The following is a 14,204-nucleotide window of genomic DNA, read 5'->3' on the forward strand; positions in this document are numbered from 1 at the left end:
TTTTAAAAGGGTGGGGCTGGAAAGATGGGCCAGCGGTGAAGGCGCTTTGAGTTTAACTGCCACGCTCAAGATGGCCACGCTTGGTCCTCACCCCCACAGCCCGACGGTATGCCACACCAAAGATGGCGGCTGACGCACTTCCGGTTCCGGGTCCCCGGTCCCCGCCCGGCCTCCGTACGCAGAGCGCATTGGGAGCTGCCATGGCGGACGGTCCCGTGGCCGAGCTGCTGCTGCGGCGGCTCGAGGCAGCCGATGGCGGCCTGGACAGCGCGGAGCTGGCCACACAGCTGGGCGTGGAGCACCAGGCGGTGGTGGGCGCGGTGAAGAGCCTGCAGGCTCTGGGCGAGGTGAGCCAGGCTCCAGATGGCAGAGAGCCTCCTTGCTTCTGCACCTGCATACACCCTCGGGTCTGGTTCAGGGTGCACCGCGGGGGCTCTGGAGAGACGGCTTAGCGGTTGAGACCCTTGCTCGCGAAGCCTAAAGACCCAGGTTCGATTTCCCAGCACCCACGTAAGCCAGATGCACAAGGTGACGCATGCATCTGGAGTTCGTTTGCAGCGGCTGGAGGCCCAGGCGCACCCATTCTCTCTATGTATCTGCCTCTTCCTCTCTCACACATAAATAAATATATAGATAAATATTTTAAAAGCCCCACATAAGCCAGATGCACAAGGTGGAGCATGCATCTGTGGAGTTCCTTTGCAGTGGCTGGAGGCCCTGACGTACCGATTCTCTTTTTTGTCTGTCTCTTCCTCTCTTCTCTCTCTCAAATAAATAAATATTTTTAAAAAATTAAAAAGAGTGCGATCCGGGCGTGGTCTCGCACGCCTTTTGTCCCAGCACTCGGGAGGCAGAGATAGGGGGATCGCTAAGAGTTCGGGGCCACCCTGAGACTGCACAGTGAATTACAGGTTAGCCTGGGCTAGAGTGAGACCCTACCCCTGGTGGGGAGTGGGGAGTGCACCATGGGATGCACAGGCAAGGAGACGCATGAGTGAGCTGTGGGACACACGGCTGTTCCTCAAGTGTTGAATGTCCCTTGAGGCATAATCATGGTGTGTGAAGGGAATGCAATGTGTTTGCTGCTGTGCAGGAGGTTGCAATCTAATGGGGAGATCCAACTCGCCAGATTGATGTAGGGGCACAGAAACCAGTGACAACTGACCCACAGTTAGGGAGCGGGGAGAGACTTCAGTGGAGCTGAGTGCTGGGTGGGTAGAGGTACTTGTCCTGTGCAGTAAAGGCATGGCATGTAATGGGAGGGCATTGGTAGTTGGGGACAACAGACCAGAGAGACCACCATGGAAGAATTGCAAGGCCTTGTGGGATCCCCCAGGTTTGTACCCAATAATAGAGTTTGAACCTAGGGCTTCCCTCATGTTAGGCAAATGCTGGGCCACTGAGATCTATCCCCATCCCTCTTTTTTACTTCTTTAAAAAATATACTTATTGCTGGGCATAGTGGCTCACGCCTTTAATCCCAGCACTTGGGAGGCAGAGGTAGGAAGATTGCTGTAAGTTCACGGCCAACCTGAGACCACATAGTGAATTCCAAGTCAGCCTGGACTACAGGGAGACCCTACCTTGAAAAACACACACAAACACATATACACGCATATATTTGAGAGAGAAAGAGAAAGACAGAGAGAGAGAGAATGGGCACACCTGGGCTTCCAGCCACTGCAAACAAACTCCAGACACATATGCCACTTTATGCATATATGGGTCCTGGGGAATCAAACCTGGGTCCTTAGGCTTTGTAGGCAAGTGCCTTAACTGCTAAGCCATCTCTTCAGCCCCCTCTTTTTATTTTTCGAGACAGATTCCCAGATTGGCTTTGACCTCACCCTGTACCCCAGGCTGGCCTCAGACTTTCCATCTTCTTGGCTCTGCCTCTGGGGAAGCCGGGGTTACACAGGCTTGTGTAGTTACTTACCACTGGTGGCTTGCCTTGTAGGTCCTTATCACAAGGGGTGCTGGGCAACCAACTGGGTATGTGTAGTTTTCATACTACCACGCCTGGCTTTTGGTGTTTGTTTGTTTGTTTAGAGGGAGAGAAGGAATTGGCCGTCCTTAGCCACTGCAATGGAACTCCAAACACTTCTGCCACCTAGTGGGCATGTGCGACCTCGCGCTTGCCTCACAGTGTGTGTGTCCGGCTTGTGTGGGATCTGGATAGTCAAACATGGGTCCTTAGGCTTTGTGGGCAGGTAACTTAAGCGCTAAGCCACCTCTCCGGCCCTGAGGCCACACTTTGAATCTCAGGCCTGGGCTGCCGTCAGGCGTGGGTGGTCCTGAGCCCCTGCGCTGGGTCCCCCTTTTCCCTGCAGGTCATCGAGGCCGAGCTCCGCTCCACCACGCGCTGGGAGCTGACCGCTGAGGGTGAGGAGATGGCTCGGCAGGGCAGCCATGAGGCCCGTGTGTTCCGCAGCATCCCCACCGAGGGCCTGCTGCAAAGTGAGCTTATGGTAGGACCCCAGGGCAGGGCCTGGGGGGTGGTGGCAGAGTGGAGGCATCCCTGGTGCAGTGCTCACGGTGCCCTCGCTCCCCCAGCGACTGCCCAGTGGCAAGGTGGGCTTCAGCAAGGCCATGTCCAACAAGTGGATCCGCGTGGACAAGGGTGCAGCCGACGGACCCCGCGTGTTCCGAGTGGTGAGTGCCTGTGGGCTCGCAGGGCGGTGGGCATCTAGGCAGGCGGGTGGGCCCCGGCCCTCATCCCCTCCCCGCCCCCCCCCATTGTGTGGCAGGTGGACAAGGTGGAGGACGAGGTGCAGCGGCGGCTGCAGCTAGTCCAGACAGGGCAGGCTGAGAAACTGGCTGAGAAGGAAAGGAGTGAACTCAAGAAGAGGAAACTGCTGACTGAAGTGTAAGTGGCTCACCACCCAGGTTCAAATGATCTTCAGCTGCACTGGCAGCGCCCGGATGAGCAGGCAGTGGGCTGTGTGCTTCTCCCAGCCCGTCTTACACGTGGCTGTCAAGTATGAGTGATAGACGGCTTAGCAGTTAAGACGTTTGCCTGCAAAGCCAAAGGATCCCGGTTCCACTCTTCGGGACCCACGTAAGCCAGATGCATAAGGGGGAGCATGCATCTGGAGTTCTTTGCAGTGGCTGGAGCCCTGGCACACCCATTCTCTCTCTCTCTTTTTGTCTCTCTCAAATAAATAAATATATTAAGAAAAAAAAATGTTAGAAGTTGGGCAGGGTGACGCTTGCCTTTAATCCCAGCACTTGAGAGGCAGAGGTAGGAGGATCACCGTGAGTTTGAGACCAGCCTGAAACTACACAGAGAATTCCAGCTCAGCCTGGGCTAGATGAGACCCTACCTCAAAAAAAAAAAAAAGAGTTAAGGGCTGGAGAGATGGTACAGTGTGCTAAAAGTACTTGCTTGCAAAGTTTGGCAGCCTAGATTCCATAGCCTTGTACCCACGTATAGCCAGATGGACGAAGTAGTGCATGCATCATTTTTTTTAAAGAGAGTTGGCAGGAAGCCGGGCATGGTGGTACCAGATCCCAGGGAGGCACAGGTAGGAGGATCGCCATGAGTTCGAGGTCACACTGAGACTACATAGTGAATTCCAGGTCAACCTGGGGTAGAGTAAGACCCTACCTTGAAAAACTTAAATAAAAAAAAAAAAAGAGAGAGAGAGAGAGAGAGAGTTGACAGTGCTGAAGAGATGGCTTAGCTATTAAGGCACTTGCCTGCAAAGCCAAAGAACCCAGCTTCAATTCCTCAGGACCCATGTAAGCCACATGCACAAGGTGGTGCGTATGTCTGGAGTTCATTTGCAGCGTTTGGATGCCCTGGCACATCCATTCTCTCTCTTTCTCTATCTGCCTCTCTCTCAAATTAAATGATAATAATAATAAATAACTAAAGAGTCAGCCAGGTGTGGTGACGAGTGAAAAGCTGGATGCCGTGGCTGGCTTCCATCATCCCAGCATGCCTATTGTGAGATGGGAGGTGGACACAGGAGAATTTCCAAGAGACTTGCAAACCTGCTAGCCTGGAAAACAGAATAGTGGATAAACGACCCTGCCTCAAATGAGGTAGAAGGAACGGACTGGCATAAAAAAACACTTGTCCTCACCGGGAGTGGTGGCGCACGCCTTTAATCCCAGCACTGGGGAGGCAGAGGTAGGAGGATCGCCGTGAGTTCAAGGCCAGCCTGAGACTACATAGTGAATTCCAGGTCAGCCTGGGCCAGAGTGAGACTCTAACTCGATAAACCAAAACAAAACAAAACAACTTGTCCTCACCAGGCATGGTGGCGCACATCTTTAATCCCAGCACTGGGGAGGCAGAGATAGGAGGATCGCCGTGAGTTTGAGGTCACCCTGAGACAACAGTGAATTCCAGGTCAGCTTGAGCTACAGTGAGACCCTGCCTCGAAAAACCAAAAAAAAAAACTTGTCCTCTAGCCTCCACACACGTGTACCTGCGCTCATAGAAATGGGTGTGCACACACGAAGAGCTGGAGGTCATTTGGTGGTAGAACATTTGCACAGCATGCTCAAGGCCCTGGGTTCAAAACAACCCAGCACCACACAACAAAACGAGCAAAGCAAATCGGGAAGTTATGTCAGCCATGGTGTGGAGTGGGTTATGCCACGTCCAAGAGGGCATCCCAGGCTTCACACGTGAAAACCCAAGTAAGAGCTGGGTGCTGTAGATCGTGTGAGACCTCTCAACCTTCAGGAGGCTGAGACAGGAGCTACCCAAAAATAAAAGAAAACGGTGGGAGAGATGGCTTAGCAGTTAAGCACTTGCCTGTGAATCCTGAAGACTCCGGTTCGAGGCTCGAATCCCCAGGACACACGTTAGCCAGATGCACAAGGGGGCACATGCATGTGGAGTTAGAGGCCCTGGTGCACCCATTCTCTCTATCTGCCTCTTTGTCTCTCTGTTGCTCTCAAATAAATAAAAAGAAAAGGAAGGCAGCCAGGCCACCCTGAGACTGCATAGTGAATTCCAGGTCAGCCTTGGCTAGAGTGATACCTTAGCTCAAAAAACAAAAAAGTAAAAGGCAGAGTGCTTTGGTAGCTCAGGCTGACCTGGAATTCACTATGTAGTCTCAGGGTGGCCTTGAACTCACGGCGATCCTCCTGCCTCTGCGTCCCGAATGTTGGCAGCCACCGTGCCTGCCTGGGATTAGTACTTTTTTTCTTTTAAGGATAGGAAGGAGTGCTTTGTGTATTTTTATTTGTTTATGTTATATTTATTTATTTATTTGAGACAGACACAGAGGCAGATAGATAGAGAATGGGTGCACCAGAGCCTCCAGCCACTGTGAACGAACTCCAGATGTATGTGCCACCTTGTGCATCTCGGTTACTTGGGTCCTGGAGAATTGAGCCTTGAGCCGGGCCCTTAGGCTTCACAGGCAAGCACTTAACTATTAAGCTACGTCTCCAGCCCATGGGATTAGTATTTTTGTTATTTTTATTTTTGGTTTCTTGAGATAGGGTTCTGCTGTAGCCCAGGCTGACCGGGAATTCACTATGAAGTCTCAAGGTGGCCTCAAACTCATGGTGATCCTCCTACATCTGCCTTCCATGTACTGGGATTAAGGGCGTGCCCCATCATGCCCCACTAAATTTTTTTAAATATTTTATTTGTTTATTTATGAGAGAGAAAGGGAGATGAGAGAGACTGGGCGTGCCAGGGCCTCCAGCCTCTGAAAACAATCTCCAGACGCGTGCACCACCCTGTGCATCTGGCTAACATGGGTACTGGGGAGTTGAACCTAGGAGCTTAGGCTTTGCAGGAGAGTGCCTTAACTGCTGAGCCATCCCTCCAGCCCTGGGATTAGCATTTGCTGGGCGATGAAGGGAAACCATGAGTGATGACAAGACCTCTTCCTCTGCCTGCAGGGTCCTGAAAACCTACTGGGTGAGCAAGGGCAGGGCTTTCAGCACCACAGTGTCCAAGCAGGAGGCAGAACTGAGCCCTGAGATGATCTCCAGGTGATGCAGGCCTCGGGGGCTGGAGGGCTGGGCTGTGGGGGAAGGGTGAGAGAACCCTGGCCAGGCCTTCACACCGCTTGCTGCTCCTTCCACAACACCCCTGCTCCTTCCACAGTGGCTCCTGGCGGGACAGGCCCTTCAAGCCCTACAATTTCTCTGCCCATGGTGTGCTCCCCGACAGTGGCCACCTGCACCCCTTGCTCAAGGTCCGCTCCCAGTTCCGGCAGATCTTCCTGGAGATGGGGTGAGCACCCTGGGTGGGGTGGGATCCCTAAGGGGCGGGCGCTGGCCCCAGGCACAGGCAGGTGGGCAGGCAGCCTTGTCTCCCACAGGTTCACCGAGATGCCCACCGACAACTTTATTGAGAGTTCCTTCTGGAACTTCGACGCGCTCTTCCAGCCCCAGCAACACCCCGCACGTGACCAGCATGACACCTTCTTCCTCCAGGGTAGGTGGCCCTCGGGGCTGGCCTGAGACGAGAGCAGATCTAGGTAGGGGATATCCCATTTTAGACAGTGACATCTGTCCTCAGCTGAGCCGACAAGGCCCTGGGAGCTGCTCCATCCATCTCTGTGATCAATCCCATTGCCCTCAGTCTCTCATTTTTATTTATTTTTTAAATTTTATTTATTTATTTATATTTTTTGTTGTTTATTTTATTTATTTATTTGAGAGCAACAGACAGAGAGAGAGAGAAAGAGGCAGAGAGGGAAAGAATGGGTGCACCAGGGCTTCCAGCCACTGCAAATGAACTCCAGACACATGCGCCCCCTTGTGCATCTGGCTAACATGAGTCCTGGGGAATTGAGCCTCGAACTGGTATCCTTAGGCTTCACAGGCAAGCGCTTAACCGCTAAGCCATCTCTCCAGCCCTATTTATTTTTTATTTGAGAGCAACAGGCAGAGAAAGAGGCAGATAGAGTGCTAGAGAGATGGCTTAGCAGTTAAGGCATTTGCCTGCAAAGTCAAAGGATCCCGGTTCGATTCTCCAGGACCCATGTAAGCCAGATGCACAAGGTGGTGCATGCCTCTAGAGTTTATTTACAGTGGCTGGAAGCCCTGGCGCACCCATTCTCTCTCTCTCTCTCTCTCTCTCTTTCTCTCTCTATCTGCCTCTTTTTATTTTTTAGGTATATTTTATTTATTCATTTATTTGAGAGAGAGAGAGAATGGGTGCACCAGGGCCTCCAGCCATTGCAAGTGAACTCCAGATGCATGTGCCTCCTTGTGTATCTGGCTTATATGGGTCCAGAGGATTTGAGCCTCAAACCAGCATTTTTAAGCTTTACAGGCAAGCGCTTAACCACTAAGCCATCTCTCCAGCCCACCTCTCTTTTATTTTGTTGTCATCATCTTTTCCTCCTCGTCTTGTGAAGGTAGTGCTAGGCAGTGCAAAGTCATGGATATTGAGGCCAATTTCTTTCTGAATGGTTGCATTGTAAGCAGTTCTACCCTTGCTAATCTCAGGCTAGCCTTCAACTCACAGTGATCCTCCTACCACTGCCTCCCCAATGTCGAGATTAAAAGCATACGGCACCATGGCCAGCTTGTTTTTGGTTTCTCGAGGAAGGGTCTCACTTGAGCCCAAGCTGACCAGGAATTAATTATGTAGTCTCATTGTGGCCTCAAACTCACAGAGATCCTTCTACCTCTGCCTCCAAGGTGCTGGGATTAAAGGTGTGGGCCACCATGCCTGGATTTATATTTTATTTATTTATTTGAGAGAGAAAAAAAGACAGAGAGAGAGAGAAAGAGAGAGAATGGGTGCACCGGGACCTCCAGCTCCTGCAAATGAACTCCAGACGCATGAGACCCCTTGTGCATTTGGCTTACGTGGGTCCTGGAGAGTTGAACTGGGATCCTTTGGTTTTGCAGGCAAACGGCATCTGGAGTTCATTTGCAGGAGCTGGAGGCCCTGGCACACCCATCATTTTTGTTTTTCAAATAAATTAAATAAATAAATAAGAATAGCTGGGTGTGGTAGTGCATGCCTTTAATCCCAGTACTTGGAAGGCAGAGGTAGGAGGATTACCATGAGTTTGAGGCCACTCTGAGACTACCTGGTGAATTCCAGGTCAACCTGGACAAGAGTGAAACCCTACTTCAAAAAAACAAAACAATATAATAAATAAATTAATTAAAATAAAATAAAATATTTATTTGACAGAGAAAGATGGGGAGAGAGAGTGAGAATGGGTGGGCCAGGGCTTCTGGCCACTGCAAATGAACTTCAGATGCATGCATCCCCTTGTGCATCTGGCTAACATGGGTCCTGGGGAATTGAACCTGGGTCCTTTGGCTTTGCAGGCAAATGCCTTAACCACTAAGCCATTCCTCCAGGCCAAATAAAATATTCTTTTAAAAACATTTTGATTAGTATTTAAGTTTAGTTGTCAGGTGACAGTGTAAGCTATATCTGGAACACAGAAAATACATACAGTTTATCTTTGGTATCTCTGGAACACAAAAAATATATATATTTTATCTTTTAAGTACCTGTCAGTTAGAAGTATAGGTAGAACATTTTAGTAGTCCTGAAAGCAATATTTTTATTAATTACTTTAAGGCAATTCATTTAATCTAGATATTGCACGTCAGGAAAAGATAAGACAGTATACAAACTTGGCATCTTTGTTTGAAAACAACTTTGGCTAGTCTGTATATCTATGCAAGTACTACTTACTCTCCAAACTGGAAGCAGAACAGCAGTTTAATTTAAAAAAATAATTTTTTTTTTTTTTTTAAAAGAAGTGGAACGAGGGCTGGAGAGATGGCTTAGCGGTTAAGCGCTTGCCTGTGAAGCCTAAGGACCCTGGTTCAAGGCTCGGTTCCCCAGGTCCCATGTTAGCCAGATGCACAAGGGGGCGCACGCATCTGGAGTTCATTTGCAGAGGCTGGAAGCCCTGGCGCGCCCATTCTCTCTCTCTCCCTCTATCTGTCTTTCTCTCTGTGTCTGTCACTCTCAAATAAATAAATAAATAAATAAATAAAAGAAGTGGAACGAGTGCAGGACAGGAGGGCCCAGAGCACAGCCTCCGGGCATATTTGCGCTTTCACCCAGTGAGCTGGGAGCCATGGAGGGTCTGTAGGGAGCAGGGGCGTAAAAGGATGACTGACTCAGGGGTGCCAGCCTCCCCCCTCACTGCCACCTGCCCTCCGCTCAGTGACCATCTGAGGACCACATGCTCACTGATTGGATGACTTCTCTCGCACAGACCCCGCTGAGGCCCTGCAGCTCCCTATGGACTACGTTCAGCGTGTGAAGCGGACCCACTCCCAGGGTGGCTACGGCTCACAGGGGTAAGGCAAGGGCCGGGCCGAGGCTGGGGAATAAAGACCACTGTGTGGATTTCCTGCCTTGTCTGTCTGTCTGTCTCTCCCTCTCTCTCTATTTATTTATTTATTTATTTTGGTTTTTCAAGGTAGGGTCTTACTCTGGTCCAGGCTGACCTGGAATTCACTATGTAGTCTCAGGGTGGCCTCGAACTCTCAGCGGTCCTTCTACCTCTGCCTTCCGAGTGCTGCGATTAAAGGCGTGCACCACCACACCCGGCTTCATTTTTTTAAAATATTTTTACTTTATTTATTTGAGAGAGAGAATGGGCACCCCAGGGCCTCCAGCCACTTCAAATGAACTCCAGACGCATGCACCCTCTTGTGCACCTAGGTTTTGTGGGTCCTGGGGAATTGAACCTGGGTCCCTTTGGCTTTGCAGGCAAGTGCCTGAAATGCTAAGCCATCTCTCCAGTCGCTGCCCTGTCTCTTAAAGGTACAAGTACAACTGGAAGCTGGATGAAGCACGGAAAAACCTGCTACGCACACACACCACAGCGGCCAGCGCCCGTGCCCTCTATCGCCTGGCCCAGAAGGTGCGGCTGGCTAGGCCTGAGCAAGAGGGTGGGTGATTGATGGTGTCCTACTGACTCTGACCCATGACCTTCACACCCTCCACCCCCCACAGAAGCCCTTCACACCAGCCAAATACTTCTCCATTGACCGGGTGTTCCGGAATGAGACTCTGGATGCCACCCATCTGGCGGAGTTCCATCAGATCGAGGGTGTCGTCGCTGACCATGGGCTCACACTAGGCCACCTCATGGGTGTGCTGAAGGAGTTCTTCACCAAGCTGGGTGAGAAGGGGGCCAGGCCAGACCGGGTGGCCGTGGGCAGTCCTGGGAAGCACACCTCGGTCACCAGCTTCCCTCCATCACGCTATGCAGGCATCACCCAGTTGCGCTTCAAGCCGGCCTACAACCCCTACACGGAGCCCAGCATGGAGGTGTTCAGCTACCACCAAGGTCAGGGGGTGCGGAAGTGGGTAAAGAAGGGGGTCATCGGTGTCCCACACTTGCCCTGTCTCCCCAGTTTGTGGGGCGGCATCTACCCACACTTTGCACTTGGCCACCCCTCTTGTCCTGCAGGTCTGAAGAAGTGGGTGGAAGTCGGCAACTCCGGAATCTTCCGCCCCGAGATGCTTCTGCCCATGGGGCTCCCCGAGAATGTCTCAGTCATCGCCTGGGGCCTCTCCCTGGAGCGGTGAGTGCCCAGGCTGGGATTTGGGGTGCCTGGCTGCCTCATTCATGCAATTACATCCATCCAGTCTCCCTCACTGTGACAACCTTTTTATATGAAAACCCAGTTGGTGCTTGGCCATTGCCACACATCACTGCCACCATGTAGCCTGAATCCTAGGGGAGGGAGGGAGATACCTGGCGTGACCATTTTATGAGTTGGAGAGGTGACGTAGTGGTTAAGGTGCTTGCATGGAAAGCCTAAGGATCTAGGTTCAATTCCCCAGTACTCACGTAAGCCAGACAGATGTACATAGTAGCTCATGTGTCGAGTTCGTTTGTAGTACTGGAGGCCCTGGTGTGCCCATTCTCTCTCCTCCCTCTCTGTCTCTCAAATAAATAAATAAGGGCTGGAGAGATGGATTAGTGGTAAATGCTCTTGCCTGCGCAGCCTAAGAACCCATGTTCAAACTCTCTCCAGGTCCCAGATAAGCCAGACACAAAGTGACAGAAGCGCGCAAGGTTGCACGTGTACTTGGTGGAGCAAGCATCTGGAATTCGATCGCGGTGGCCGAGGCCCTGGCCAGACAGCTCTCGTGTGCACTCCCTCTCCCTCTAAAAATAAAATAAAAATTTTAAAAATTATTTATTTTGCTTTTTTGAGGTAGGGTCTCATTCTAGCTCAGGCTGACCTGGAATTCACTATGTAGTCTCAGAGTGGCCTCAAACTCACAGCGATCATCCTATCTCTGTCTCCTCAGGCCTGGGATTAAAGGTGTACACCACCACGCCTAGCGTAAAATCAATATTTAAAAAAAATTTTTTTTTGTTCATTTTTATTTATTTATTTGAGAGCGACAGACAGAGAGAAAGAGGCAGAGAGAGGGAATGGGCACGCCAAGGCCTCCAGCCGCTGCAAACGAACTCCAGATGCATGTGCCCCTTGTGCATCTGGCTAACGTGGGTCCTGGGGAATCGAGCCTCGAACCAAGGTTCTTAGGCTTCACAGGCAAGCGCTTAACCGCTAAGCCATCTCTCCAGCCCCAAAACAATATTTTTAAAGATATTTTATTTTTGTTTATTTATTTAAGAGAGGGAAAGAGGCAGAGAGAGAGAGAGAGAGAGAGAGAATGGGCACTCCAGGACCTCCAGCCACTGCAAATGAACTCCAGATGCATGTGCCACTATCTGGCTTACATGCGTCCTGGGGAATCTAACCGAGGTCCTTTGGCTCTGCAGGCAAGCACCTTCACTGCTAAGCCATCTCTCCAGCCCCAAAACAATATTTTTTAAAGAAAAGAAATGTAAATGCAGTCCAGGAAGTGCTGTGGCGTCGACAAGGTGGGGCTGGGGAGTGAGGGACAGCTTTGAAGAAGGGGTGACTTCGGAGCAGACTGAACGTGGAGGAACAAAGCTACCTGGTGAAGGGAATGCCAGGCAGAGGGCACAGCCAGTAGTACGAAGGGCATGGGGGTAACCAGGCAGAGGGCACAGGGTCTCATCAGGGCAAAGACTTTGGTTATGACTGTCAGGGAGATGGAAGCCTTTATAGAATTTATGAGTTCATCACTGACTTGACGTACCATTCCAACTGTCTTTTCTCCTAGGCCAACAATGATCAAATACGGCATTAACAACATCCGGGAGCTGGTGGGTCACAAGGTGAACCTGCAGATGGTATATGACAGCCCCCTTTGCCGCCTGGATAGCGAGCCAAGGTCCACACAGACGCAGGTGGCTGCGTGACACAGGCCGCCCCTTGGGAGCACCCACCTGCCCTTCTGCATCTCCCGTCAGGGACCCTTGGTATTTATAAGGCCTCCGTGAGGCAAGCCCTCCCCTCTGCCGGGCCCGTCACAGGGCCAGGGTTCCAGGGGCAGGAGGGCAAGGGCTGATTCCTTCTGCTGGCCTTTGGTGGTCTGTAGGCCTATGAGTGTGGGCCAGGGGGACCCTGTACCAGCTGCCGTCTAATAAAAGAGGTTACTTGTCCCCACCTGGTGCCTTTCCTCAGGGGTTCTGTGTGCACCCCTCTCTCGCCCCCCCCCCCCAGGTTAGTGTAGTACTTGATAGGGAAAAAGCTGGATGGATGGTGGATTCCTGAGTGATAGAGTGTCAGGGTCTCTGACCCTTGGGGTCTGTGTTGCAGTCAGGTTTGCATTGCTGGCAAAAATCACCTGACCAAGAGTAACTTGTGGGAAAAAGGAGGTTTATCTTGGCTTTCAGGCTCAAGGGGGAAGCTCCATTATGGCAGGGTCAACAATGGCATGAGCAGAGGGTGGACATCACCCCCTGGCCAACATCAGGTGAATAATAGCAACAGGAGAGTGTGCCAGACACTGGCAAGGGGAAACTGGCTGTAACACCCGTAAGCCCGCCCCCAACGATAAACTCCCTCCAGGAGGCGTTAATTCCCAAACTTTATGGGGTACACCTGAGTCAAATCACCACATTCTACCCCTGGCTCCCATAAACTGATAACTATACATGATGTGAAATACAATGCATTCAGTCCAATTTTAAAAATCCCCATAGTTTTTATCTTATAGTTCAAGCATCTCCATAGTCCAAGATTTTTATTTTTTACTTTTCGAGGTAGGGTCTCACTCTGGCTCAGGCTGACCTGGAATTAACTATGTAGTCTCAGGGTGGCTTCAAACTCACAGTGATCCTCCTACCTCTGCCTCCCGAGTGCTGGGATTAAAGGCGGGTGCCACCATACTTGGCTTCCAAGATATCTTAACAGCCATAATACCAAAAATTCCCCCCCAAACTCATAATGGCACAGAATAAACATTGACACTGCAAAAGATGGCATTGGGCATAGCTAAGAAATATTCAACCAATACAAGATTTAAAACAAACAGGGTAAACATCAACTTACCTCCAAGTCCAACAACTCTAGTCAGTGACAAATCTCCAAGTCCGATAATTCTAACCAGCAACAAGTCTGTGGAGTTCCAATTCCGCCCCGCCAGCTAGGCTACTCACAGTCCTGGAAAACTTCATCGGGGCCAGCAGCTTTCCTTAGCAGCCATCTCGTGGTCCCAGCATCTCCACTGGGTCTCCACTGCAGTCCACAGTTCATCCTCATGGCCCCATGGGGTCTCCATGCAGGCATCCAGCAAACTTTCACACTGCCCATGGCCATTTCCAAAACACAAGACCGTGTAGCAAACTCACAGACTCTCTCTTTTCCACATTTATTATACTCCACAATACCAGGTAGGGTGCCAATTTGTTAATCCAGGGGGGAATAAAGCAGACTTGGAAAAACAGGACACTCCTTGAGCCCTCAGGCCCCTTCAAAGGAGTCTACATTCTTCCCGTTGCTCCAGTGCAGGTCAACTGGCCCAGTCTCAGTGATTGTGATCTCTCATTTTGCAGGTGAATGGGCAGCAGTTTAGGCCTAAATATTTCATTTTTGTTTCTGTGCCATATCCCTCTGCTCACACCAGTTCATTTCTATGCAAAGCCACCCTGCCCAACTTCTCAGGACCCTGGCATAAAAGCAAGCTTCCCACACAAATTCCAGCAAAGCTCTTTCTCACCCTCAAGCCAAACCTCACAGCCCATAGTTCTTACTGCATTCAGGTCTTTCAACTTTGACCAATAGTCTATCAAGCTGTACTTACAGCACTTCAAGGCATCTCATAAGCCAAGGCTTCAAATCCTTCCACATTCCTCTTGAAAATCAGCTCCAAAAGGCCGAAGCCACACAGATGTCTAGCA

General features: G+C 50.8%; 1 protein-coding gene across 1 annotated transcript; it reads left to right on the forward strand.

Moving 5' to 3' along the window:
- Nucleotides 1-200: 200 nt before the first annotated feature.
- On the forward strand, nt 201-12,464 carry Farsa (phenylalanyl-tRNA synthetase subunit alpha). Its single transcript, XM_045139175.1, has 13 exons — nt 201-347; nt 2,331-2,468; nt 2,554-2,652; nt 2,748-2,866; nt 5,872-5,964; nt 6,080-6,208; nt 6,297-6,412; nt 9,180-9,264; nt 9,734-9,833; nt 9,926-10,094; nt 10,185-10,262; nt 10,386-10,500; nt 12,083-12,464. Exons 1-13 carry the CDS (start codon nt 201-203, stop codon nt 12,219-12,221), a joined length of 1,527 nt encoding a protein of 508 aa, XP_044995110.1. The 3' UTR covers nt 12,222-12,464.
- Nucleotides 12,465-14,204: the final 1,740 nt, after the last annotated feature.

Source organism: Jaculus jaculus, chromosome 21, assembly GCF_020740685.1.
Source record: "Jaculus jaculus isolate mJacJac1 chromosome 21, mJacJac1.mat.Y.cur, whole genome shotgun sequence".
Lineage (NCBI taxonomy): Eukaryota > Metazoa > Chordata > Mammalia > Rodentia > Dipodidae > Jaculus > Jaculus jaculus.

What these genes read in the sequence shown, in the direction of transcription:
- Farsa (XM_045139175.1), top strand. Translation starts at nt 201, where the DNA reads ATGGCGGACGGTCCCGTGGCCGAGCTGCTGCTGCGGCGGCTCGAGGCA. An exon ending in TCTATCGCCTGGCCCAGAAG is followed by an intron (nt 9,834 to 9,925) that starts GTGCGGCTGGCT and finishes CACCCCCCACAG; the next exon opens with AAGCCCTTCACACCAGCCAA. An exon ending in GGAGTTCTTCACCAAGCTGG is followed by an intron (nt 10,095 to 10,184) that starts GTGAGAAGGGGG and finishes CACGCTATGCAG; the next exon opens with GCATCACCCAGTTGCGCTTC.